Below are 27,183 nucleotides of genomic sequence, written 5' to 3' on the forward strand. Positions count from 1 at the left end.
TTTTAATGAAAAAATCCAGAAGATTCACCAGTCTCTGTATATGGATTCCTCCAGTACTTCACTTGAATTTCACCCACCAACTCACTCATTTTCCACTTTTCAGCTTCCTACTTTATCAGAAATCTCAGATCTTGTCTGTAAGTCTAAGCCATCCACCTGTCAACTGGACCCCCTCCCTACAGTTCTGGTCAAAGTCTGCCTCCCCTCTCTGGTCCCCCTTATCTCTGCTATAATCCACTCTTCTCTCACTACTGGTACTGTTCCTTCATCTTTTAAAACTGCTGCAATAACCCCAATACTGAAAAAACCTGGTACCGATCCGACTAATTTCAGTAATTTTCGTCCCGTTTCTAATCTACCCGTCATTTCCAAAATTCTTGAAAAAATAGTCACTATTCAGCTTCATTCTCATTTATCTCAAAATAATCTGTATGAACAGTTCCAGTCTGGCTTTCGTCCCCTCCACAGTACAGAAATGGCACTTATAAAAATTACTAACGACCTCCTTATGGCAGCAGATTCTGGTTTAATTACTATTCTCATCCTCCTTGATCTGAGTGCAGCCTTTGACACTATTTGTCACACTACTGTTCTCAATAGATTATCTTCGATTGGCATTACCCACACTCCACTAGATTGGTTCAGGTCTTACCTCTCAAGCCGCACTCAGTTTGTTCAGCTTAAAACTTTCATATCCCAACCTACCACTGTTACTTCAGGTGTGCCCCAAGGCTCTGTCCTGGGGCCCCTCCTTTTCATTATTTACCTCCTTCCCCTTGGAAATATCTTTCATAAATATAACATTAGCTTCCACTGTTATGCTGATGACACCCAGCTCTATCTCACTAGCAAACTTACTGTTTCCTTTCCACTTTCCTCACTTATTGATTGCATAGCAGAAATCAAATCCTGGTTTTCTTCAAATTTTCTTAAATTAAACAGTGACAAAACTGAGGTTCTCCTCATTGGTACAAAATCAACATTATCCAAAACTGATCATTTTCATTTGTTGTTGATAATTCCTCTGTCTCCCCTTCCCCACAGGTCTGGGTGTCATCCTTGACAGTACTTTATCCTTTCAGTCCCACATTAGTAAAATTTCCCACTCTGCATATTTCCACTTGCGTAACATTAATCGTATTCGCCCCTCTCTCACTCTCCACACCACTGCTATCCTTGTTCATAGCCTTGTCACTTCTCGTCTGGATTATTGCAATTCCCTTTTCTTTGGTCTTTCTCGCAGATCTCTTTATAAGCTTCATTGGCTTCCAGTTAAGTACCGCATTCAATTCAAAATTCTCCTACTAACTTTTAAGGCTATCCACAACTTTGCCCCTCCATATCTGTCTGACCTTCTCCATGTTGCCATTCCCTCCTGTACCCTTAGATCCTCTTCCTCCATCCACTTGACTGTCTGCTTCATCCGTCTTACCACTATGGAGAGCAGAGCATTCGGTTGCTCTGCTCCCCAGCTCTGGAACTCACTACCATCTGAGCTTAGAAATATTGAATCATTTTCACTTTTCAAATCTAAACTTAAAACTAATTTGTAAGACTGCTTTTTACAATTGCTCTGTCTGATTTTAATTTTTGTATTCTAGTTTTGTTTATAATCTGTGTTTTGTCTATTGTTCGGTGTCCTTGGGTGTTTAGAAAGGCACCTACAAAGAAATAAAATGTATTATTATTATTATTATTATTATTATTAAAATCCAGAAATATGAGCCTACAGGTACAAATATCAGGTAACAGTGGCTTATGTTGCTGACTCACAGCTCTGGGTTAAAATCCAGGCAAAGGCAACACTGCCTGGGTCACATTTCCATTTTCTCAGGATACTCAAATATTCTTTCACATGCCAAAGATGTGAGTGCCACATCAATTGGTGTTTATAAACTGGCCTGAGCATATACTGTAAATGATTGGCATCACATTTCTGTCCAAATGCAAATTCTGATGATATATGTTCTAATTCTCCCTGACCCTGTAGTATACTAAGTGTATTCCGCAATTGGATACAAGGATCTTCACATATACACACAAGAGCGACGTTTGGGGGTAGCAAGTGGGGCGACCTCCCCAGACCCCACGTCTAAGGGGGCCCTGCTTTTAAGGTCCCATTCCAGTTGATTTGTCAAATTATATTCTCCAGTATATATATATTTGAGATGCTTCTAAGAGGAACCCTTTTAAAATCCCTCTTCAAGGTCAAATTCCGTACATGTACGTCTTTGAAAACATTCCATAGTTCAAATATTAATGCACAAAAACATGCATCGCTAATAATAACCGGCTAACATGACATCAACGTGAGTTATGACTATGACATCCTGAATATCGAGTATACTTGCAATTTGGGTAATTTTCTAGAAGAGGCCCTGTTAATTTCCACATGACACCGCATCACATTTTGCACTATCGTGGTATTGTCATGAATTATGAATTGCACTTTTTTACTAGATTATATCTTTATATTTTGATAAAGTCCATGTGTTATCTTGCAGAAATGTAGCTGAATACTGTAATGAGAAAATACGGTGTATGTTAACATTATTTTTATTAAATTCGTGCACAAGTTTATATAGTCCACATATACCGGTAACAGCATTTAACGTAACCGGCCCCGTGTGGGGTTGGTCAGACTTAGGCCCCGCATACTGTACCCCTCTGTATACACATATTGTATATTGTATTTGGCAGTGCACAAGGCTCATATGGACTGAAGCTCTTTTCATGGTTGGTTTTATGGTTTACTGTTCTAACAAGGACTTGCTCACCCAGCCATCAGTACTAGACTGAACATACAATGGCTGTGTACATTTCCTTTTATATAGTGCATCTGCATGGGATTTGCTATCTATTACATTTACAAAACAGTTGCTTGATTACCACTCAGATGGGGATACTTTTGTTCCTGTATGTATTTATAAATTCATAAAATCAAATATGAAAAATTTACCAATGTGTACTGTACATCGTGTATTGGGAAATTTTCTGATTCATATTGTGTATCACCATAAATCCATAATGCTTATTTTACATAGAATACATGCATAACAATTTACAATTCATTCATCTTGTGAAAATATCTACCTCAATTCAAGGCAATGGGAAGCCAAAGTGTAGGAAGGTACAATATGGTTTGCCAGTCCACTGAAGGTCTACTCATACACTCACACTCAACAGGCCAATTTAGAGTCACCCATCAGTCTACCTACAAGATTTAGAAATGTGAGTGGGAAACACGAGTACAGAAGTAAACATTTGAAGAACAAATGAAAGGTAGAAGAGCACTAACTGGGTGAGACTTGACCTCTTTCACCTGTCATTAAAATAGGAACAAGAGCTGCATTATGTTTCTAATAAAAATGCATACTGTATTTGTAAAAGTATAAATAGCTCTTTAGAAATATATATACATTTTCAGACGCACTTTCAGTTCACATATTCATAAATCTGAATACAATACTCAAACACTTATCTATACATTCTATGCACATCCAAACACACTCATGTACATTAAGTGCAAAACTAGGAAAAAATGAAAATGACCCGACTGCCTTTAGTGTTTAAGGAATGTTTCTTTTTAGAGAAAAAGGGATTTTGTTGTCTAGTTTCAATCAAAAATAAGCTTAAAGAGAGCTTGGCTAGCAATTTCAGGAAAGAGCGGTTTATGCAACAGAAATCCACAATCCTCTTTTAGCACAAAGAATCCCAAGCACATGATGATCTGTTGCTCAGACCTCACGCTTCTTTGAGTTCCTCACTCACAGTAATCGCCTTTTCTAGTAGTGCCACAGCTGAGATATTCTAAAACACTAAGTCCACTTACTTGGTATCCAGGATATTTGTCAAAATAATAAATACATAAATAAATCTATACGTACATATATATATATATATATGTATACTGTATATATATATAGAGAGAGACTCATACAGGTAATGAAAAAGATACTGAAAAGGGCTGAAAGAGCAGTTATGAATGATTCATATTAAGCAAGTTCAGGAAAACATTATGAGTCCTAACGTCTTTTGCTATAACAGTTTTGAAAAACTGAACTTCATTGGCTTACAAGAAAATTCAGGGAGTGTTTTGTTTATATTTGCCATTCATCTGCTAGAGTGAACTTCCTTCACTACCTTGTAAGTGTTTAGTAGTGCCTCATATAGTAAATAGCAACAAGAGCGACTTTTTACCCCCTAATACTGTATAACCCAGCACAAAAATAATATAGAATTGTCAAAAGATTCTTACCATTGTTTCACAGCTGCTGCAGGCTTTCAGACTGAAGTGACCCTTGTGATGCTTGGTCTGTCCTGCAATTTCTACTTCCCTTTCTGAATGTGAGGTTTCACTGCAAAGCCATTACAGGAAACACTATCAGCATATTGATCTTTTTTTCATACATACATATTTGCTTATCCCAGCTGTAAATGTCTCCTTTACCCTGAAGCTTATTTGAGTGAGGTTTAACGCTTTCTATGCCACTGAATTTTTAGGAACCTTGCCAATCATTTAAACACTGACTCAGCATCCTTGAAACATTTTCCTAAGTATTGCTTACAACATGCAGTTGTTTCAACCCTTTAGGGTCAATAAAGTTATTAGGTAAGTACAATGGAATTCATTTCATTTTGATAACCTACCAGATGATAATACTCTTATCTATCTATCTATCTATCTATCTATCTATCTATCTATCTATCTATCTATCTATCTATCTATCTATCTATCTATCTATCTATCTATCTATCTATCTATCTATCTATCTATCTATCTATCTATCTATCTATCTATCTATCTATCTATCTATCTATCTATCTATCTACGCACCGAACCAGGGGTTGACGCTATGCTCTAATACCTTCGGCCTTCCTCCCCCTGCAGAATAGAAGATTGACAGCCATTCCACCACTGATGTCACTTCCATTATCTGCCCTCCTGGACCCGCCCTTTCCTGCCTGGAACCCATATAAGTGGAAGTTCAGCCATTTTGAGCCCGTTCAATTCTGAGCTCCTGTCTGAAAAGACTTTTTCAGCAACTTGTTACATGTTTTTCATTGTTGCCTTATTTCAGTTATATGGGGTTACCAGGGTTGTACCCCAACGTTTTGAAAATCTGTCTGTTCAAAATTACAGGCTTACTCCACATTAGGAACAAACATTTTATGAAAGCTTGCAGTTATGAAGAAAGTGTCTTAATGCCCTTCTATGTCTTGATGAACAAGCTAAATTTTCACTTACTGTATAAAAAGACTAAGTCTGGGACGATTTTAAGTTGTGCGCCACTGGCACTAAAACCCCAATCATCTTCATAGTGATTTCAAGTACACATCTTGGCAGCCAGTGAAACAGCTGGGAGTTTGGGACAGTGGTAGATTTGCAGGTTGCAGTGTGGATTACTTGTGTATTCACTTGTAGCATTTCACTCAACTTGTCATGCGTGTTGCTCATCTACCTTCTCACAGGATCCTAAGCATCAAAACTCCAGAAAACCTGGTGAACTCATAAGAAAAGCCTCAGAAAGATCAAAACTCCATTCCTTTGAATGTTAAACATATAGTGATAAATTACATTTAAACAGCTTTATTTAACAGTATGTAATGGACAGCAATGTCTTACTGGGGATCGTTTTGATGTCTGTTGTCATTATTAAACTAATTCTGTCAAAGTCATATATTTCGCTGTTATTTGAATAAAAATGTAGGTAATTTGTTATTGCCAGGGAATGATTAAAAATGTTTACTATTTAAATTACTTACACAAATTCACCTTACAAAGGGGTTTTCAGGTAAGGATTAGTACATAAAGTGGAAGATGCCTGTAATAGACCCTGTAATTCTCAAGATCGGTTCAGAGACTTCTGGATATTGCCTTTCCCAGTCTTGAAAGGATTTTTCTTCACTTTCCAACAATCTCTGAACTATTGTCTATCTACCGTATAAGGGGACTTAAGAGACTGTCCACCAAAGAGAGTGTTACATAAAGAAGACTCATGGGTGTTTGCTTTCAGCAGTCATTTGCAGGACCTTCAGGAGCATAATCTCAAGAAAGTCTTATGGAAGACCTCAATAGCTACCACTTTAGAGGTGGAGGCACACACCATGAGGCATGAGAAAACAGTCATTGTTGGAATTATTTTTTGCATATTCCTCCAGGGTACACCCAAGACGCAAAGTTAATTGTGTCATATAAGAAGTTGCTGGGGAAGGAGTGTATGGAGTGTACAATTCACCAGCATTTTATTGGACCCCTTGCAGAATTTAGACTCTGTGAATATAGTACATTAGTACATTAGTATATTGACCCTGCTCTGTACTACTCTTCTTAAATTGCCTCAGCCACCCCTAAACCCAAATAATGACCAAAGAACTCAGAATAACAACAGAAAATGGGGATTTATTAACAAATAATGGAGTAATTACAAGCAAAGCAAAAGATACATAAACAAGAGGGTAAAACAACAAAATTCTAAGCCTTAACGGTCCCACTGAACAGTCACAGTCACTGACTGACGTGTGGGGTGGACTGATACTCCTACTCACTCTTTACTAATGCGCACCTTCTTTTCCAAATCACTATTCTTCTCACCTCTGGGCTTTCTTGTCCAGCTGCCACCTTCAAGCTAGTTGTCAAACTGACAGGATAGGTCTTAAAGCCATGATCACTTCTGGCTTACCTAGTGTTCATTGTAGAGAAAAGCCAAGCAAAATGACACCTTTTATTGGCTAACTAAAAAGATTACAATATGCAAGCTTTCGAGGCAACTCAGGCCCCTTCTTCAGGCAAGATGTAATACAGAAACTGAAGTTTCCTATGTTTATATACACACTCTAGGACAAGAAACAACATTGGTAAATATTTAAATGAGAAATTTTGTATGTAAAAAATTAATAGATTCATTCAGGCTAGGGTTAATTTAGCAAGAGAGAAAAGAACAATGTATTGTCAAGATCTCTGGATAAGATAACTGTCCAACAAAGTCTTTTGAAGTTTGTAATGAGTTTTTTCAAAACAATGAGGGTCTGTAGACAGGTTGTCTGTCATTCTGAGAGATGTAAACAATCCTCATATCTGGCCATAAAACTCTTGTCTTTATTCAATCCATGTTGTAATGTATTAAATTTTAGCATGAGTTTAACTTCCCATTCTTTTCTCTCTTGCTGTGTTTTGAAGTTGCCCATAAGCACTGTGACCTTAAAGTCCTTCTCACAGTGTCCATGGCTGTTGAAGTGGGCCGCCACAGGAACATCTGTGTTGCCATGTTTAATGTGGAACCTGTGTAAGTTCATTCTCTGGCGGAGTGTTTGTCCAGTTTCTCCCACATAGAGTGCAGTGTCAGGACATTTCATGCAGAAAATTAGGTAGACTACATTAGATGATCTGCAGGAAAATGATCCCTTGATGTGATGTTCAAGTCGGCAGTGTGGTATAACTATACGGTCTGTATCATAGATGTGGGCACATGTTTTGCATCTTTTCTGTAGGCATGGAGATGTGCCATTTTCTGTTGGTTCACTTAGGGAGCCTCGGACAATTAATTGTTGAAGGTTTGGTGGTTGTCTGTATGCCAGGAGGGGAGGTTCAGGAAATACATTTTTCAGTGTTTGGTCATTGTTTAGTATTGGCTGAAGTTCTTTTATAATTTTTCGAAGTGTTTCAAGATGTGGGTTGTAGGTGACAACAAGGGGGATGCGATCCTTGTTGTCTTTGTTTTTATATTCCAGAAGGTTGTCTCTGGGTATGGCAGTAGCTCTTCTTATTTGAGTGTCTGTTGTTTTCGGGGTGTAACCTTGTTTGATGAAATCTTGTCTGAGCTCCTGCAGTTGTTGATCCCGGTCTGTTGGGTCTGAGCAAATACGATTGTACCGTATTGCTTGGCTGAAAATAATGGAGCGCCTTATATGCTTGGGGTGGAAGCTATCATTTTTCAGGTAGGTCCGTCTGTCTGTCGGTTTGTGAAAAATAGAAGTTACAAGGGTGTTGTCTTTCAGTTGAACGGTGGTGTCAAGGAAGCTGACTTCTGTTTTTGAGTAATTCAGCTTCAGCTTTATGTTGGGGTGAAAACAATTATATTCATTATGAAAATGGAGGAGGTCCTTTTCACTGGCAGTCCAGATTATGAAGATGTCATCTATGTAACGGAGATACAACATTGGTTTTACGATGCACATTGACATGAAATCTTCCTCCATTTTTGCCATAAAAAGATTTGCATAGTGAGGTGCAAACCGACATCCCATTGCAGTCCCCATTTGTTGTAAGTAGCAATCCTGTCCAAAAGAGAATAGATTATGTGTCAGAGTGAATTTTATCATTTCTATTACTGACTTTGTGGGTAAATCATGTTGTTTGAGGTACATTTCACATGCCAATATGCCATCATCATGGGGGATGTTAGTGTAAAGTGCCTCAACATCCATTGTGGCCAGTAAGGTTCCCTCAGGTAAGGGGCCTAAAGCAGACAGTTTTTTTAAGAAGTCAGTGGTGTCCTGGATGTAGCTGGTTGTGTTACGGGTGAGGGGTTTAAGGATCTGCTCCACCCAACCTGAAACATTTTCTGTAAGGGAGCCAATTCCTGAGATTATAGGCCTTCCTGGGTTCCCTTCTTTGTGGATTTTAGGAAGCATGTAGAAGTAACCCATTTTGGGGTTCTCAGGAATTAAACTGTTTACATGATCCCTGATGTCAAGAGGAAAGCTACTTACTATTTTTTTTAGTTCCTTTTTGTAGAGATCTGTTGGGTCTTCTTTCAGTTTGTGATAATGCATAGTATTGGACAATTGTCTTTGTGCCTCCTGTATGTAATCTGATGTGTTCATGATGACTAAAGCACCCCCTTTGTCTGCTGGTTTGATAATGATTTCTGTATTTTCCCTTAGTGAATGTATGGCTCTCCGCTCATCCCTAGTAATGTTTTCTATCCGATTTTGTTGCCTGTATTTGCTCAGACCCAACAGACCGGGATCAACAACTGCAGGAGCTCAGACAAGATTTCATCAAACAAGGTTACACCCCGAAAACAACAGACACTCAAATAAGAAGAGCTACTGCCATACCCAGAGACAACCTTCTGGAATATAAAAACAAAGACAACAAGGATCGCATCCCCCTTGTTGTCACCTACAACCCACATCTTGAAACACTTCGAAAAATTGTAAAAGAACTTCAGCCAATACTAAACAATGACCAAACACTGAAAAATGTATTTCCTGAACCTCCCCTCCTGGCATACAGACAACCACCAAACCTTCAACAATTAATTGTCCGAGGCTCCCTAAGTGAACCAACAGAAAATGGCACATCTCCATGCCTACAGAAAAGATGCAAAACATGTGCCCACATCTATGATACAGACCGTATAGTTATACCACACTGCCGACTTGAACATCACATCAAGGGATCATTTTCCTGCAGATCATCTAATGTAGTCTACCTAATTTTCTGCATGAAATGTCCTGACACTGCACTCTATGTGGGAGAAACTGGACAAACACTCCGCCAGAGAATGAACTTACACAGGTTCCACATTAAACATGGCAACACAGATGTTCCTGTGGCGGCCCACTTCAACAGCCATGGACACTGTGAGAAGGACTTTAAGGTCACAGTGCTTATGGGCAACTTCAAAACACAGCAAGAGAGAAAAGAATGGGAAGTTAAACTCATGCTAAAATTTAATACATTACAACATGGATTGAATAAAGACAAGAGTTTTATGGCCAGATATGAGGATTGTTTACATCTCTCAGAATGACAGACAACCTGTCTACAGACCCTCATTGTTTTGAAAAAACTCATTACAAACTTCAAAAGACTTTGTTGGACAGTTATCTTATCCAGAGATCTTGACAATACATTGTTCTTTTCTCTCTTGCTAAATTAACCCTAGCCTGAATGAATCTATTAATTTTTTACATACAAAATTTCTCATTTAAATATTTACCAATGTTGTTTCTTGTCCTAGAGTGTGTATATAAACATAGGAAACTTCAGTTTCTGTATTACATCTTGCCTGAAGAAGGGGCCTGAGTTGCCTCGAAAGCTTGCATATTGTAATCTTTTTAGTTAGCCAATAAAAGGTGTCATTTTGCTTGGCTTTTCTCTACATTCATAATGGCTAACACGGTACAACACCCTAGTACTAGTGTTCATTGAAATGCTGCAGTTGACCCTTTGAGGAACATCCACAGATGTTCCTGAACATGCCCCATGTCACTGAGATATGCCTGGAAGTAGCAGTTTGGTTATTCTCCAGCAACCTTGAAGGTATGTCCAATACTGCCTTCCAGTGGTTATAGGAGGTCTAGTGTTAATAACATTAGAGTCTTTGCTGATCCAAGACTGTATTTATAGCACCCCCTGCTGAACATAAATGATGTTGCTTACTCAAGTAGCTTCACAAGCCATACTTGTGTAACTATTCTGACCTACAGTATTTGATTCTTCTTAAAATAGATTGCATCAGTCACAACACATGTCAATTCTAAACTGATTGTGTGCATGAGCTGGCAATGTAATGCACTAGAACTAGATACTGGGCCTCCATGACTTTGACTTGCATTAAGTGACTTTTGAAAATGTTATTTGATGTTATCTGCTATGTTTTAAGTAATAAAAGACACATGAGAAATTTTGAAATATTCAAAGTGTAAAAAGAAGACAACAAAAGCATAAAGTGTTGGGGTTTTCCGGCCCCGTATACTGTAAGAAATGATTTTAGGTCCAAAATATTGTACATAACAATATGCGTCAGACAACAAGATGGCACACTGGGGGAATCTTTATGGAGAGGGATCGGAAATGAAAGTGAAAGCTGCTGGGAAGGGACCAAGATGGATGCTGGGATGCTGACGTCATCAGGGGTCGACAGAGGGAATGCGGAAGTGGTATTGCGTGGTTAGGTACTGGAGGTGACTTCATGGTGGTGTTGTTTCTTTCTTTCTGCCGAAAACAAAGAGAGAGAGGTTAGTGCTCTGCCATTCACTTCTGGCCTGCGGTTTAACGTAACAGTTTGAGTCTTTCCGCGGCTCCCTAAGCACGCGTGTGTGACATGATCAGCCCAGACCCATCGTGTTGGGCGCACCTGACCGAGAGGTCGTGAACCCGGGAGAGGGCATCAGCGTTGGCCTGCAGGTTGCCCCGACGATAAGTGACGGTAAACTTATACGGCTGCAGGTCCAAAAACTATCTGGTAACTCGAGGGTTCGACTCCTTGTGAAGAGCCATCCACTGAAGGGCGGCATGGTCCGTCACCAGAGTAAACTCACGACCTAACAGGTAGTACCTGAGATAGGTTACCACCCACTTGATAGCCAGGGCTTCCCTCTCCACAGCCGCATACCTGGTCTCTCGGTCCAACAGTTTCCGGCTCAGGTAGAAAACGGGGTGTTCGATACCATCGATGCTCTGGCTCAGCACGGCACTTAAGCCTGTGTCCGAAGCATCGGTCTGGAGAAGAAAGGGTAAGGAAAAGTCAGGGGTTTTTAGTACAGGTGCTGTTGTCAGGGCCTTCTTCAGGTCACTGAATGTCTGTTCCATAGCTTCATCCCATACCACATATAAAGGAGCCCTTTTCTTTGTGAGAGAAGTCAAGGGTGCTGCTCTCTCGGAGAAACGGGGCACAAACCGGCGGTAGTACCCGGCTAACCCCAAGAAGGCCTGCACCTGTCTCTTGGTATTCGGACAGGGCTATTCCAGGATGTCTTTTATTTTGGAACATTGCGGCTTCACTAAATAAAAAAGCCCCACCAGGTAGCCTAAATATTTGGCCTCCTGTAAGCCGAAGAAGCATTTCCAGGTTAATACAGAGGCCAGCCTTCGCTAGTGTGGTGAGAACAGCATACACCTGCAATATATGTTCCTCCCAGGTGCCGGAATAGATGACCATGTCATCCAGGTAGGCAGCACAATAGGACTGGTGAGGCCTTAGCACTCTGTATACCAGACGCTGAAAGGTCGCCAGTGCCCCATGCAGTCCAAATGGGAGAACCTTATATTGCCAATGTCCACTAGGGGTACTAAAGGCAGTTTTTTCTTTTGCGGATGCGTTAAGGGAATTTGCCAGTACCCTTTGGTCATGTCAAGAGTAGTCAGGTACTGGGCCATACCCAAACGTTCGAGTAGGTCATCCACTCTAGGCATAGGGTAAGCGTCAAATTTGGAGACTTGATTGAGATGTCTGAAGTCATTACAGAATCTCCAGGACCCATCGGGCTTAGAAACGAGGACGATAGGACTGGACCAGGGACTGTGACTCTCTTCAATAATGTCTAGGTCCAACATTCACCTGATTTCCATTTCGACCTCTGCACGTTTTGCCTCCGGGAGGCGGTAGGGTCTCTCCCGGACCACCACCCCTGGGTCGGTAATGATATCGTGCTCAATCAGCGAGGTAACTCGCTGACCACGTCTGGGATGGCCAGGATTGCTTGTTCAAGCTCCCGGCGTTGAAGGGGGGACAAGTCAGGACCGAGATTAAGGGTCGATTTGTCCGAGAAAAGGGAGAGGGCTGTACTGGAGGAAGGGGGGTCTATCCGGTCTCTCCATGGCTTCAACAAGTTCACATGGTACACCCTCTCGCTTGGTCGACGATTTGGTTGTTTCACCATATAGTCCACAAGCCCTTTTCTCTCCTTAATCTCATATGGACCCAGCCAATGGGCCAGTAATTTGGAATGAGACGAGGGCACGAGCACCATCACTCGGTCTCCGAGCTGGAACTCCCGGAGAGCCGAGTTCTGATTGTAACACCGAACTTGCGCTGCCTGAGCACGAGGCATATGGTCTTTTAAAATGGGTCTGATTTTATTCAGTCTATCGTGCAGTTGTGCGATGTACTCTAACACATTCATGGAGGGAAGAGCCTCTGCTTCCCATCCTTCTTTTAGCATGTCCAAAAGTCCCCGGGGCTGGCGTCCATAAAGCAGCTCAAAAGGGGAGAAGCCCGTGGAGGCTTGGGGTACCTCGCGATAGGCAAAAGGCACAGGAGGCAAAAGTTGGTCCCAGTTCCTACCGTCCGCGCTGACTACTTTGCGCAGCATCTGTTTGAGTGTCTGATTAAACCACTCTACTAGCCCGTCTGTCTGTGGGTGGTAAACAGATGTTTTAAGATGCTTAATACGGAGTAACCTGGCCACCTCCCTGAACGTATCCGAGGTAAAGGGTGTACCTTGGTCCGTGAGGACTTCCTTAGGTATTCCCACTCTAGAAAAAAATATGACCAATTCCCGTGCGATGTTCGTAGTATTAGCGGAGCGCAATGGAACCGCCTCTGGGTAGCGAGTCGCGTAATCGACCATGACCAATATATATTTATGGCCATGGTTCGAAGGCTCCAGGGGTTCAATAAGATCCATTCCGATCCTTTCAAAGGGAATATCTATTAGGGGAATGGGAACGAGAGGAGCACGGTCCATCCTAGGAATCTGGCGTATCTGACACTCAGGACAGGATTGACAGAAACGCCGGATCTCCTCATTAATTCCCGGCCAATAGAAACAGAGTTTTATCCTCTCTAATGTTTTTTTGGCCCCGAGATGGGCGCCTAAGAGATGGGCATGAGCTAGTTCGCAGACCTCCCGCCGGTAGGTCCGCGGCACTAGCAGCAATTTCTGCATCTCACCTTCGTGACTCGCGACCCGATACAACAGATCATTATCTAATACAAAGTAGGGCTCGGGTGGAATGGGATTCTCTGACAACTGGCCATCTACGGAAACGACAGCATTCCGGGCAAACTTCAGGGAATCGTCATTCCACTGTTCTCTTTTAAAGGAGGCAGGCGTAGATCTAAACAGATGGGTCATATTGTCCAGGGGATCTGCCTGCTCCGGGGGATTATTGTTTATGTGGCTCGGGCCCTCACCTGGTGCTTCCGGGTAAGGGTCCGTCGCTTGAGAATCTTCCCCCTGGCTGCCCACGTCATCACCGTTTGCCGCTATGCACGGCGAGGGAGCCGCGGGGAGGGCGCCCCGCCCACCCATAACAATACTCAACTTGGCAACAGGAGTGGTTTTTATACTACCACTTTTGTTTTTCGACCAGTCGTGTCCCAAAATCACCGGGAAGGTGGGGTTCGGGTAGCACTGCCACTGTCACTCGGTTTAAGTCTTCCTTCCAGGAAATATAACACTTAGTGGACCTATAAGATCTGGTCTCCCCATGTACACACTTAACTTTTACATGTTGATTAAGCCATTGTGGCGATAGTATGTAATGGCGAGCAACAATGGTAATATTGCTGCCGGAATCAAACAAGGCAAGCACAGCATATCCGTTTACTAATACCACTCCCGTATTCGGGACTGCCAGGGGATTAGACAAAGCACAATACCGCTCAGTAGTGGCCCAGCTGCAGTCCATCGGCTCGACATTTAACGGGCAGGAGGGAAGAAGGTGGCCGGCCTCACCGCACTTGAAACAGCGCGGAGGGCCCGGCTTATCTCGGGGCTTTCCCGGAGCTTCCGCAGCGCGGCGAGAGGGCTCGGGGACAACGGCGCGTCCCTGTCGCGCACCGCGAGCCGGCTTTTCTGACCCCCCAGTTCGGTGCACCGCGATCTGATGCTCCATGACCTCTAGGAGGTCTTTCATGTCCCTATAGGGATGTCGCCGGACCTGCTGGGCGAGCTGGCTAGGCATGGCGTTCACTAGACCCTCACACGCCACTTGTTCTATGACATGGCGTGCCTGGGGTCCTTCTGGCCACAGCCAGCGGCCCATTTTTCCCCAGAAGTCGAAAGCCTGAGCTCTGGCGGGGTGGTCAGAGTCAAACTGCCAATTTCGGCACTCGCTCACCTGCTGGTCCGACGTGATGCCGTAGCGACTCAAGATCTCGGGTTTTAGGAGGTCATAATTCGCGGCTTCCTCCTCGGGGAGATCATAATAAGCCCACTGTGTGGCACCCTTCAGGTAGGGCGTGAGGATGGACGCCCACTCCGCCCGCTGCCACTGGTTCCGGGTGGCGGTTCTCTCAAAGATTCCCAGGTAAGACTCGATATCGTCTGTCTCCGACAATGGTACAATCGGGGGCGGCGGAGGTCGGGTGGGCTCCGGTCTTACCACTTCGGCGTTCGCAAGCCGTGCTTTGGTCTCTTCCAGCTCGCGCTTTGTAGTGGCGACCTCGTGTTGCAGATTCTGGAGCTGCGTCGCCATTTCGGTGAGGACAGCGTTCAGGTCCTGTCCTTCTGACATTTTTCTTCGGACTTTCTATCCTGCCGACTACGCCACTGTAAAAAGAGGACAACACAAGCATAAAGGGTTGGGGTTTTCCGGCCCCGTATACTGTAAGAAATGATTTTAGGTCCAAAATATTGTACATAACAATATACATCAGACAAGATGGCGCACTGGGGAAATCTTTATGGAGAGGGACAAGAAATGAAAGTGAAGGCTGCTGGGAAGGGACCAAGATGGAGGGAATGCGGAAGTGGTATTGCGTGGTTAGGTACTGGAGGTGACTTCATGGTGGTGTTGTTTCTTTCTTTCTGCCGAAAACAAAGAGAGAGAGGTTAGTGCTCCGCCATTCCCTTCTGGCCTGTGGTTTCACATAACAGTTTGAGTATTTCCGCGGCTCCCTAAGCGCGCGTGCGTGACAAAAGTTTATAACTAAGCTCAGTCTTTATACATAAATGGCCTAAATTCTTATCTTGTCATTGCTGGCACAGAGTATTCCAGCTTCAAATCCTTGCCCAGTCATTATCTATGTAGAGTGTTCACTTTCTCTCCATGCTTGCGAGGATGTTCCTCTGGATACCCCTATTTAGTTTCAGATTGGCCAGCTGCTGGTACCCCATGCTCTTTTTTTGGATTAAACATCTTTCAGAACATTGTTATTACATTATATGGATGTGTGATGGTGAAAATCTAAAAGGCTCAATGCTTTAGCACAATTTTGATGCTCTGGAAAGTGAAAGATGCATCACACGGATCGCAGGATGAGCTTTTCAGTCACCAGAAAGGACACCCAAAGTCTTCAACTGTCAAATCAGTGTAAACGCAATGTAAAGATAGTGAGGAGGAGGTACATTGGAGAATTTAACAGATATTAAATATGGTGAAATAACAGGGAAGTTGGGAAGTGAAACTTTAAAATGCTTTTGGGTGATTTCCCTACCCTAAAGGAGTTGGTAGTATGAAGGAGATGCTTTAGGGCCCACTGAGCAAATGTGTTCGATCCTAAACTGTAAAAGAGAGTTTAGAATTATATTGGCATGGTTCCCTTTTCTCTAGTGTTATTTATGGCACTTATAGCCACTTCTTGTTTGGACATCTTTATGATAGAGAGAGTCTTTTCCAAACGAGCCTTCTTTTCTTGAATTAGCCATTGACACTGATTTCACCATCTAGCTACTGAAACATGCATTCTGATAAATGGAGAGGAAGACAAGCAGTATAATGTACAATTGTTAATCCTGATTAGGGCAAGAAGACCACTGTACAAAAACTGCTGAATCAGAAGAGGTCATTTGTTCCTTGTCACACATGCCAGAGAAACAGTCAATTGTAAGGCAACACAACATAGTCTGTGAAGATTAAAGAACGGGCTTTAAAGTAACTACACACTCACTTGTATTGCAGTGAAAGCACCATGACAGACCTAAGTACATTCTGAGGCAGCCAACAGAAAAACATTTGAAAGCGGAGATGTACAGTAACTCCATATCCACAACATTAGTTGTGTCCTATCATGCCTCTTAGTAGACTTGTTAGCACACCGTGACTGAGTTGTGCAGGATGAATGGTGGCAAGGAGGGTATGCAAGGACAATTGCGCATTTGATATTGCACCAAATTTATAATGAAATTTAGAAGGTATATGCTAATTAGCTTCTTGTGACAAACTACCAAAAAGAAACTGCAAAACCCATAACCATAAGCCACTTAGGGACATGATGAATATGTTTTTTTTCTGTAGGTACCCTTATTTTCCTCCAACATCCCTAAAACTAACATTAATTTTTGACTCAAAATTTGGCTGGTATGAGTTTGATGCTACTGGATTAGGTTCCAGTACCTTTGCAACCCTGAACTGGACCATGTTATATAATGTTATGAAGACCTTTGTACAAACGAGAAAGCCATGGTTCTAAAGTAATTTACAGCTATGTGAATAAGTAAGTTCACCCCATGAAATTTTTTTCTTTTTAAAATATGTGGGCATATGGCATGAAAAATTGATTTTCATTTAAACAGTATCTGTGGATAAAGGTGATGTAACTTAAACAAAAATGAATATTTGCATTAATTTATTCACTGAAAATGATCATATCCTGTATGTCATTTCTGTGAAAGAAGTAAGAACACCCTTGGCACTAATAGCTGGTATTGCCCCCTCAAGTAGGTGTTTCCTGTAACTGTCTACCTGTCCCTGACATAAAATGGGAGAAAGGTTTTCCCATTCATACATGCAGAATTCTTTAAGGTTCGAGATGTTTGACTGGTCTCTTGTGTGTATAGCCCAATAGGATTCATATCTGGGCTTTGACTTGGCCATACCAAAACCCTCCATTTCTCTATTTTTCAGCTATTCCTTGGTGGATTTACTTTTATATTTAGGGTCCTGGGTATGACATTAAACTGCATCCGGGTAGGCGTGTGGAATGTCTTGTCCCTCCGGCATGATGATCATCTTCCTCTGCTGTCAGAGGAACTTCGTAAACTATGCATTTCAGTGACATTACTCTCTGAGGTACACAGACCTGGGACTGGCCAAATCTCTGTAGGCTGGAACGCCTTTTATTGGTCTGGTCACTCTGATGGCTGTTATACTTAGGGAGTAGCTGTTGCTGTGATGGATTGGCTCTTTCCAATGGTGTTCAATGTCACTACCTTCAATGAGTGTATTATGAGACTCAGATTAAAGCACTCTCTGGGTGCCTTGTCTGTTGTCTCAGTGTATGCTCCGACTGCAGTGAGTGACGTCTCGGTAAGGGAGACATTTTATTTGCAACTTCACTCAGTGGTTGAGGGGTGCCTGAAAGATGACACTCCTCTGGCCATGTGTGACTTCAATGAGATCACTGGCACTGACAGGGTTGGCCATGAGGATTGCATTGGTCCCCATGGGTCATGGCTTCATGTTCCTTGACTTTGCAAAAATCAGGGTCTGCGGATTACTGGATCCTGGTTCCAGCACCATGAGCCACATTGTTGGACTTGGTACTCCAATACTGGTGGTGCGGTGAAGGAGATTGATCACATCCTCATGGGCAGGCGCTGAAGGCTCCTTCAGAACTGCAGGGTCCACAGAAGTGCCCAGTTTGTGAATTCTGACCACAGACTTGTTGTTGCTACTCTGAAGGTCCAGCTTTGATCCAGTAGGCTACCACCTACTAGGAGAATGAGGCTGGACCTAGCTGTTTTAAATGAGTTTGCACACAGTATGTGTGAGGAACTTGCAGACTAGGGTGTGATTGATGATCTTAATGTGATGTGGGAAACCTTTTGTGACAAGACCCTGAAGCTTGCTGGGGGTTGTGTTGGTGTTGCTGATGTTCCCAGAAAGAGCTGTTTTATCTCACAGGGCACCCTGGATTTCATCAAGAGAAGTGGCAGTGTATCGGGAACTGAGAAGGACGGCTGCGAGGGCTCTGAGGGCAGATAAGGAGGCTTTTGTTAGAGGAATCTGTGAGGAAGTGACACACCATCTATGGTCTAGTGACCCATGACCTGCTTAAAGGGGAATCGAAGCATTACATACATCCGAAATCTGTTCCTTGCTTGAGCTGGAATGTTAAAGGTCTTAATCACGAATTAAAGAGAATGTATTCTCTCACCTAACAGGTCTAAACGCTAAAATAGCATTTGTACAGGAGACCCACTTATTAAGCAAGGATCAATTTCAGCTGCACAGAGACTGGTCTGGCCAAATATTCCATTCCAGCTTTACAAAGACAACTAGAGGTGTGGGAATTCTTATACATTGAACAATCTCATTTGTAGTATCAGATGTAGTATCTGATCCTGAGGGGTGAATTGTGATCGCCATTGGTAGTTTATTTAACTGTAAAGTGATTTGGATAAATATCTATGCTCCCAAAGTGGATGATAGGGACTTCATCCAAAACGTATTTCCATCCATCCCCAATGTGAACGAACACTCATAAAATTATAATGGCTGGTGACTTTAATTGTGTTTTAAATCCAGACCTAGATAGGTCTCCTGCCACAGAGGCAAAGACATCTAACACTGCAAAAACAATTGCACAGTTTGTAATTGATCACAACATATTGAAATCTGTTCCTCGGAGAGTCACAGTCAGGGCAGGTGATGGAACAGTCTTTATGGATGACACTGCAATTATGATCTGCTGGGCTGGCTACTTTGAGCAAATGTTTAAAGCTGATCATCCAGCTAGCACGTTGGATATCTCTGGGTCCACGGTTCTTGAGGCTGATCCTCCAATTAGCTGTGAACCACCCAATCTCACTGAGATTGCAGAGGTGGTGAACTAGCTAAGGGCAGGGAAGGCTGCAGGGATTGGTAGTATCCGGGGTAAACTTCTCCCAGCTGGTGGTACAGCTGTCCTCATTGTGTGGCAAGCAATCTTTGCTTCCATTTGGAAGACGGGCGTCATCCCAACTGATTGGAATACAAGACTTGTTGTCCCTATCTGGAAAGGGAATGGTGATTGCCTGGATTGTGATAACTACAGGGGGACAACACTGCTCTCAAATAACATGCTAGAGTTATCCTAAACGGGTCGATGATCACTTGCTCACCTACCAGCGACCGGAGCAGTTTGGTTTTATTCCATAAGAAGTCAACCATCGACTGCATCTTGGTACTGAGGGTTCTCATGAAACAAACGCAAATATTGGCAGAGTTTCTTTGCAGCCTTTGTCAAGTTTGACCCAGCTGATTGAGCTGCCCTGTGGGACATCCTGAGACTTCACGGGTTCCCCCCAAAGTTGCTGGATATCATGGCCAGCCTGCTGATACACTGGTACTGTGTGTGCTGTGCAAAGTGGAGGCAGAACCTTTGCATTTTTCCCAGACGATTCTGTGGTTCATCACTTGTATGCTCTTGCTCCTACTCTGTTCAATGCTTACATGGACTGAGTATTGAGCAAGGTCATGGGGTCCAGCAGCTATGGGGCATCTTTTGGCAAAGGAAGATTCACTGATTTTGACTTTCCAGACAATCCTATCATCTTCATGGAGTGAATGGAGGCTCTGATCGGGGCTCTCAAGAGACTGCACGGGGAGTCTGAGTATCTGGGCTTGCAGCTCTCCTGGATAAAAACCAAGATCCAGGCCTTTAATGACCTCTTGGGCACAGCCATCTGCAGTGTGCCTGTCTGCTGAGAGAATGTTGACCTCGTCAGGAGGTTTACTTACCTTGGCAGCGACATTCTTGTCTCTGGTGACTCTTCCTATGAAGTCAGTAGACAGATTGGGAGAGCATGGGGGGTCATGAGGTTACTGGAAAGGGTATTGTGGTGTTGCCGATATCTTTGCAAAATGACGAAGGTCCAAGACTTTGGAGTCCTGGTGCTTCCTGTTTTGCTATATGGTTGTGAGATATGGATGCTATGCAGTGACCTGAGACAAAGACTGGACTCCTTCAATACTGTTTCTTTTTGGAGAATCCTTGGATATCGTTGGTTGAGTTAAACAAGCGGTTGCTCACAGAGTCTCAAGTGAGGCACATTACCTGCATTGTGAGGAACTGCCAGTTACGGCATTACAGTTGTATGGCATGATTCCCCGAGGGTGTTCTGGCTCGCAGGATTCTCATTGTTGAGGGCTCAAGTGGCTGGACCAGGCCAAGGGGACACCCGTGTAACACCTGGCTGTGGCAGATACATGGTCATTGCTGGAGAATGGGACTGGACCATGTGTCTGCCTAGGGGGGTTGCCAACCATGATCTTGAGCTGTTCTGTCATGTGGTGGGTACAGCCACACACTGTACCCGTGTAGCTCCATGATCTGACCTGACCTGTCATTGTCATATTGCAAAGTCCACTTTTAATTCAAACTTAGTTTTCTGACAGATGGTCTCACATTGACCTCAAGCACACTTTGCTACAATGAAGAAATCATAGTGGAGTCTACGATGGTGAGATGCCCAAGTCCTGATGCAGTAAAGCACCCCTAAACTATTACATTTTCCCCCATACTCAACAATTGGTATCAGGTTCTTTTGGTCAAATGCTGATTTTGACAAACATGTCCTCTGGTATTGTGACCAAAAAACTCAACCTTTATCTTGTCTGTCCAGAGGACATTGTTTGAGAAGTCATTTTCTTTGCTTAGGTGTTCATGGGCAAACTTTAGTCTTGCCCTGATATTCTTACTGCACAGTAAAGTTTTCCTTCTGGCACAACTACCATGTAGATCCAATTTGTGCAGCCTATTTCAAATGGTAGACTTGCATACTTTGACATCAACAATGGCAAAAACTAACTGCAGGTCCTGTTATGAAATTCCAGGGTTCTTAGTAACTTTCAGTATCTTGTGTTCTTCTCTTGGACTGAACTTGCTTGGGCGTTATGGCCTGGACAAATTGACAGTCATTTGAAATCTTCTTCACTTGTAGATGGTCTTCTAGACATTGGAATGGTTGCTTTCAGTTGTTTGGAGATATTTTTAAATCCATTCTCCGACTTTTAGTTATCTATAACCTTCTTTCTGAAGGCCTCAGAGAGCTTGTTTGATCTTGGAATGGCAATAACACACACTTCAACAACAAAGTGCAATCTAAACTAAATGTCTGGGGGTTAAATAAGAGTCTCCTTAATCTGGTGCTCCTGATTCAAATTTTACATATTTGAGGTATATGTGTGTACTTTCTCTTTCCACAAATGAAATCTGAATTAAAATGTATTTAAATTATACAACAGATGAAACATCCAAATTTGCCTGTTGCTTGTTATATCATGTTTTTATTACCTTTATTTATAGATTCTGTTTAAATGACGATCATATCTTGATATGTCCACATATGTTAAAAAAGAAAAAAACATTTCATGGGGTATACTTACTGTTTCACATGACTGTAACTTTGCATACTTTAACAGCTGACTTTCCCAACAGTTGACATTAATGGTGTTTACTGCAACTTCTTTAAGAATTGTGCAAAAGGGCAGGACTTTTAAAGGTCTATCTGATAGCATCTGTAGCTGGAAGCCTAAAGAAATGAATGTGTGAATTCAATTTCTTATTTTAGTGTCAAAGAGGTGCCGAGACCTAAAGTGGCCAACACCCCTTCACCAGACTCCCTCCATTTAGTTTTGCCTAGGAGTTATAAATATTTATGTAGAAATATGTTCAAATTTATTCTGATTGGTTAATAGATAGATAACTGTGCAGAGCGACACCCTTATTTCCTCATCTTTTGGTTAAGTTTGAGTAATGGGTGAACAGATGCATTTAGTTTGACTAGTTAGCAAAAGAAAAAAAAAGAACTGCTCACAGCCAAGCTACCACAAAGTGTAGCATGAGAGCCTGTTATAAAGAGTCTTTCCAGTCAAAAATTTGAATTGTAACTGGTTTTTATTCTCCAGAAGTTCTCATCGCTGTGAGAGTAATTAAGACTGAGGGCACCTGATGCACTTAACAGTCACAAAGTGATCCATGTTTGCTTTGAACAACTGCATCAATTTAATAAAGATTACTGTCATTCATTTTCAGCCATTTTTTTACTAATTAAATTAATTATAGCATGTGGCATAGTAGTACAGAGAGTTTAAATTCACTGCACAGACATTATCCATATAGATGTTTACAGATTCTTCCACTTTCTGTGTAGTGTAAATGAAATACAGCATAAAGATAAAGGGTTGGAACACCCTCAAGCAAACCCCGTATATTAAAGATCAAAATAATTAACACAAATTAACATGTATTTTGTGTAATGTCTTCTCCAGTCTATCATTAGACTTGAGAAAGATGGCGATGGTGCCAGTTATTAAGTCGGTGAGGCAGAAGGGGCAGGTTCAGGACCCTAGGACCCAGAAGTGATGTCACATGCCCTCGAGATGTTGGTTTTTTCGATCTGCAGAGGAAAGGAGAGGAGAGGCATTACAAGGCAGCGCCAACCCTTGGCTCAGGGTGGAATTACAAGTTAATAAGCCCTGAAGTTGTCTCCTAGGCACGTGTTTGTGACCAAGGGTTTTCCTTTCAGTTCTCTAACTTTCCTCCCATATCCCCAAAGACATGCAGGTTAGGTGACTCTGAACTGGCCCTGTGTGAATGGGACGTGTGATGAAGTAGCACTCTGACGGGTGCTATTTCTCTCCTTTGTGCCAAGTGATTCTAAATTAGATAAATGGAATATGGAATGCTATGTTATGAAGTGTTGTTTATTATTATTTACCTTATAATGGTGACATTATCGCAGCGCCATCTTGAATTAATTATTTGTTGCAATCCAAGCCATTTTGATTTAGTTGCAATGCAGCAGCCATATTGTTTAGAGGTTGATGTCTGTCTTATAAGTTATGTGACATATTTGGTCATTTTGTTCAGTCCATAAAACATTTCAGCACAAAGCATTTATTATCCTAGAACTGAATCAAATTTGTAACAGCAACTTTTCTACTCATACTAGTATTAGTTAGAGGAAAGAAATGTAAATCAGTGTAGAATGTTTTGGTCTGTAATTTGTTTCAACTATGTTCTTGCCTAGCATTTCTATGTTGGCCTCTTAAATTTACAGTATTTATAGTATTTCCTGTCTGTTGGTACTACTCCTGCTTTGCCCTTTTTGGTTCATTCAACCTTATTTAACCTTTATTTTCCAAACCAAAGTATTCATTGTTTATTTCATCCTGATTCCCTCCACTCCCTACGCACCTACTTTGCATGTGGTCAGATTCTATTCAAGAGTTGCAGTCAACAAAGTCTGAGGGTAGTATGCAAAACAGCAAATCAGAAACAATGCTTTTGCCTGCTCCTTTAGTTAATTCAAGACTAAAATTGTTTCATGTCACCTTCTTTAACTACCTTTTTAAATGAGTTAAGGCCAATATAGTATTGATGCAGTGTCCGCAGATATCTGCGACTATGCTGAGCTCTGAGTTGAGATATTTCACCTTCCCACTTCAGTGAGTTCAGTTGGAATTATTCAGGGAAGTGCAAGATTGTTGTGGATTTATTACTTGGTTACGGAAAAAAATAAAGAGAAAAATAAACACATTACATGTTTGTATTACTTAACTCCACATGCAGTTCAACCAAAAAAATTGCATTTCTGGTTGACCAGGCTACATTATCTCTGTATATATAAAATCCAACATCTGTCTGCCTGTCTGTATGTCTGTCTGTCCGCTTTTCACAAGAAAGCTGCTTAATGGATTTAGACTGGGGTTTTTTTCTATAATTTGCTTGAACATTCTGGTTGATTTTGTGACTTCTCTCATCGTGCTAAGTATCATAGTTTGCTTGAGGGACTGATTCATTTGTGCAAATCCAAGAAAGACGGGGCGGGGCCATCCTCCCTCACGAGTCAGCCTCCTCTTACTCTCGCCACGTGTTGGAGCGTACCTTGCCTCCACTTAGCTAGCATACATGTTTGTTCAACAGATGTTATCATCTACAGATTGTTAATGAGTAACATTTGACATTTTTGAGAGAGTGATCAGAGCTACATATGTTTTAAAGTGTAGCCGTTGATTGGCAGAGATATTATGGCCACATGCTTTTTTGCCCATACGGGGGATACCCTCCCATCAGAGCTGAACACGATACAGTGCCAACGTTTGACGTTAGAGCATACCCCTTCCACTTGGCCAGAATTACATTTTTTTAATTAATTAGTTCCATATTTATATTTATAATTAATTGGTTCCATATTTACCCGACGAGGTAAGAAGGCGGTATCGTGGCAGCAGAGCCGGCACTAAGCTAAAAATGAAACGGCTTGCGAGAAAGTGGCGTTTCAAGCCTTCGGTGCCTTCTGTGATTCTGGGGAATGTGAACTCAATCTCAAATAAGATCGACGAACTGGCTGCGCTGGTGAAAAATGTCAGGACCTACAGAGAATGCAGTTTGTTGTGTTTTTGCGAAACCTGGCTAAATAACACCATCCCAGATGCCAACGTGGAGCTACCCGGGTTTAGCACAGTTAGAGCGGACAGAGATGCAAGTACCTGTGGGAAGCACAAAGGAGAGCGCTCGCTCTCTATGTTAATACACGGTGGTGTAACTCTGGACATGTTAACATCAAAATCTCCACTTGCTGCAGGGATATCGAACTGTTGGCCGTAAGTTTACGTCCCTACTACTTGCCCAGAGAGTTTGGACATGTCATTGTTGTCATCGTGTACATCCCTCCTCAGGCGGACGTGGAGTCAGCGAGTGACATCATCCATTCTGCTGTTGCTAAGTTACAAACGCAGCACCCTGAGGCGCTTGTGCTAATCGCTGGAGACTTTAACCATGTGACGGTGGACAAAACATTACCTGCATTCTCCCAGTATGTGGACTGTAACACCCGGGGAAATAAGACTATTGATTTACTGTATGCAAACGTTAAAGACGCATACAGCACCACCCTGCTGCCTGCGCTTGGGAAAGCAGATCATAACCTGGTTCTGCTTCAGCCTCACTATAAACCAAAAGTGAGAGTCCTACCTGTAACCACACGATCATTCAGGAAGTGGACCCCGGAGGCTGAGAATACTCTGAGAGAATGTTTTGGAACTACAGACTGGGATATCCGGCAGGGATCTCATAGTGAGAACATTGAGAAAGTTGTTGACTGCACTACTGACTACATCAACTTCTATATGGACATTGTAGTTCCAGTAAGAACTGTACGCTGCTATGCTAACAACAAGCCATGGATTACAAGTGACATCAAGGGCCTTTTGAACCAGAAGAAAAGGGCTTTTAAAGGCGGTGATCAGCATGAGCTCAAGCGCGTGCAGAAGGAACTCCGAGTCCAGCTCAGGGCGGCAAAGGAGCAGTACAGGAGAAAGCTGGAGCAGAAGTTGCAGAATAACAGCATGAAGGAAGAGTGGGATGGGATGAAGATCATCACTGGCTGCAGCTCGAAGAGGGGTACCACCATCGAGAGAGACGGGAAGAGAGCAAACCAAATGAACAACTTCTTTAACAGGTTTGACCACCCTAACCCACTCTCACTCTCACCTCGGTGTATTGCACCCTCCACACATCCTTCTGCTGATACCAGCATAGGAGAGACATCCCCACCCATAATTACAACAGCGCAAGTGAGCAGAGAGCTGAGGAGACTTCGTGCCAGCAAAGCAGCGGGTCCAGATGGAGTATCGCCACGACTGCTGAAGGTCTGTGCATCGGAGCTGGGGGGTCTTCTACAGCGCATCTTCAACCTGAGCCTGGAACAGGGGAGAGTCCCGAGGCTTTGGAAAACATCTTGTATCACCCCAGTCCCAAAGGTATCATGTCCTAGTGAGCTGAATGACTTTCGGCCTGTTGCTCTGACATCACATGTGATGAAGACCATGGAGAGGCTGCTGCTTCACCACCTTAGGCCACAGGTTCAACACGCCCTTGACCCTCTGCAGTTTGCATATCAGGAGAAGGTGGGAGCGGAGGATGCCATCATCTATATGCTACACCGATCCCTCTCTCACTTGGACAGAGGCAGTGGTGCTGTAAGAATTATGTTTCTAGACTTCTCTAGTGCCTTCAACACAATCCAACCTCTGCTCCTTAGGGACAAGCTGACAGAGATGGGATTAGATTCATACTTAGTGGCATGGATCGTGGACTATCTTAAAGACAGACCTCAGTATGTGCGTCTTGGGAACTGCACGTCTAACATTGTGGTCAGCAACACAGGAGCGCCACAGGGGACTGTACTTTCTCCGGTCCTGTTCAGCCTATATACATCAGACTTCCAATACAACTCGGAGTCCTGCCATGTGCAAAAGTTCGCTGATGACACTGCTATCGTGGGCTGCATCAGAAATGGGCTGGAGGAGGAGTATAGGGACCTAATCAATGACTTTGTTAAATGGTGCGACTCAAACCACCTACACCTGAACACCAGCAAAACCAAGGAGCTGGTGGTGGATTTTAGGAGGCCCAGACCCCTCATAGACCCAGTGATCATCAAAGGTGACTGTGTGCAGATGGTGCAGACCTATAAATATCTGGGAGTGCAGCTGGATGATAAATTAGACTGGACTGACAATACTGATGCGCTGTGCAAGAAAGGACAGAGCCGGTTATACTACCTTAGAAG

At 42.7% G+C, this 27,183-nt stretch overlaps 2 protein-coding genes across 2 annotated transcripts in view; both read right to left on the reverse strand.

The window, feature by feature from the left end:
* LOC127527982 (FYN-binding protein 1-like) overlaps positions 1-4,380 on the reverse strand; it is a 218,789-nt gene extending 214,409 nt beyond the window's left edge. The window contains exon 1 of the mRNA XM_051928493.1: positions 4,259-4,380. Within this exon, the coding sequence (XP_051784453.1) occupies positions 4,259-4,261 (3 nt within the window). The 5' untranslated portion in view covers positions 4,262-4,380. The remainder of the gene's footprint in view (positions 1-4,258) is intronic.
* LOC114652160 (FYN-binding protein 1-like) overlaps positions 1-27,183 on the reverse strand; it is a 1,204,993-nt gene that overhangs the window by 256,857 nt on the left and 920,953 nt on the right. The gene's annotated exons all lie outside the window — the stretch shown is intronic.

Source organism: Erpetoichthys calabaricus, chromosome 5 (assembly GCF_900747795.2).
Source record: "Erpetoichthys calabaricus chromosome 5, fErpCal1.3, whole genome shotgun sequence".
NCBI classification, from domain to species: domain Eukaryota; kingdom Metazoa; phylum Chordata; class Cladistia; order Polypteriformes; family Polypteridae; genus Erpetoichthys; species Erpetoichthys calabaricus.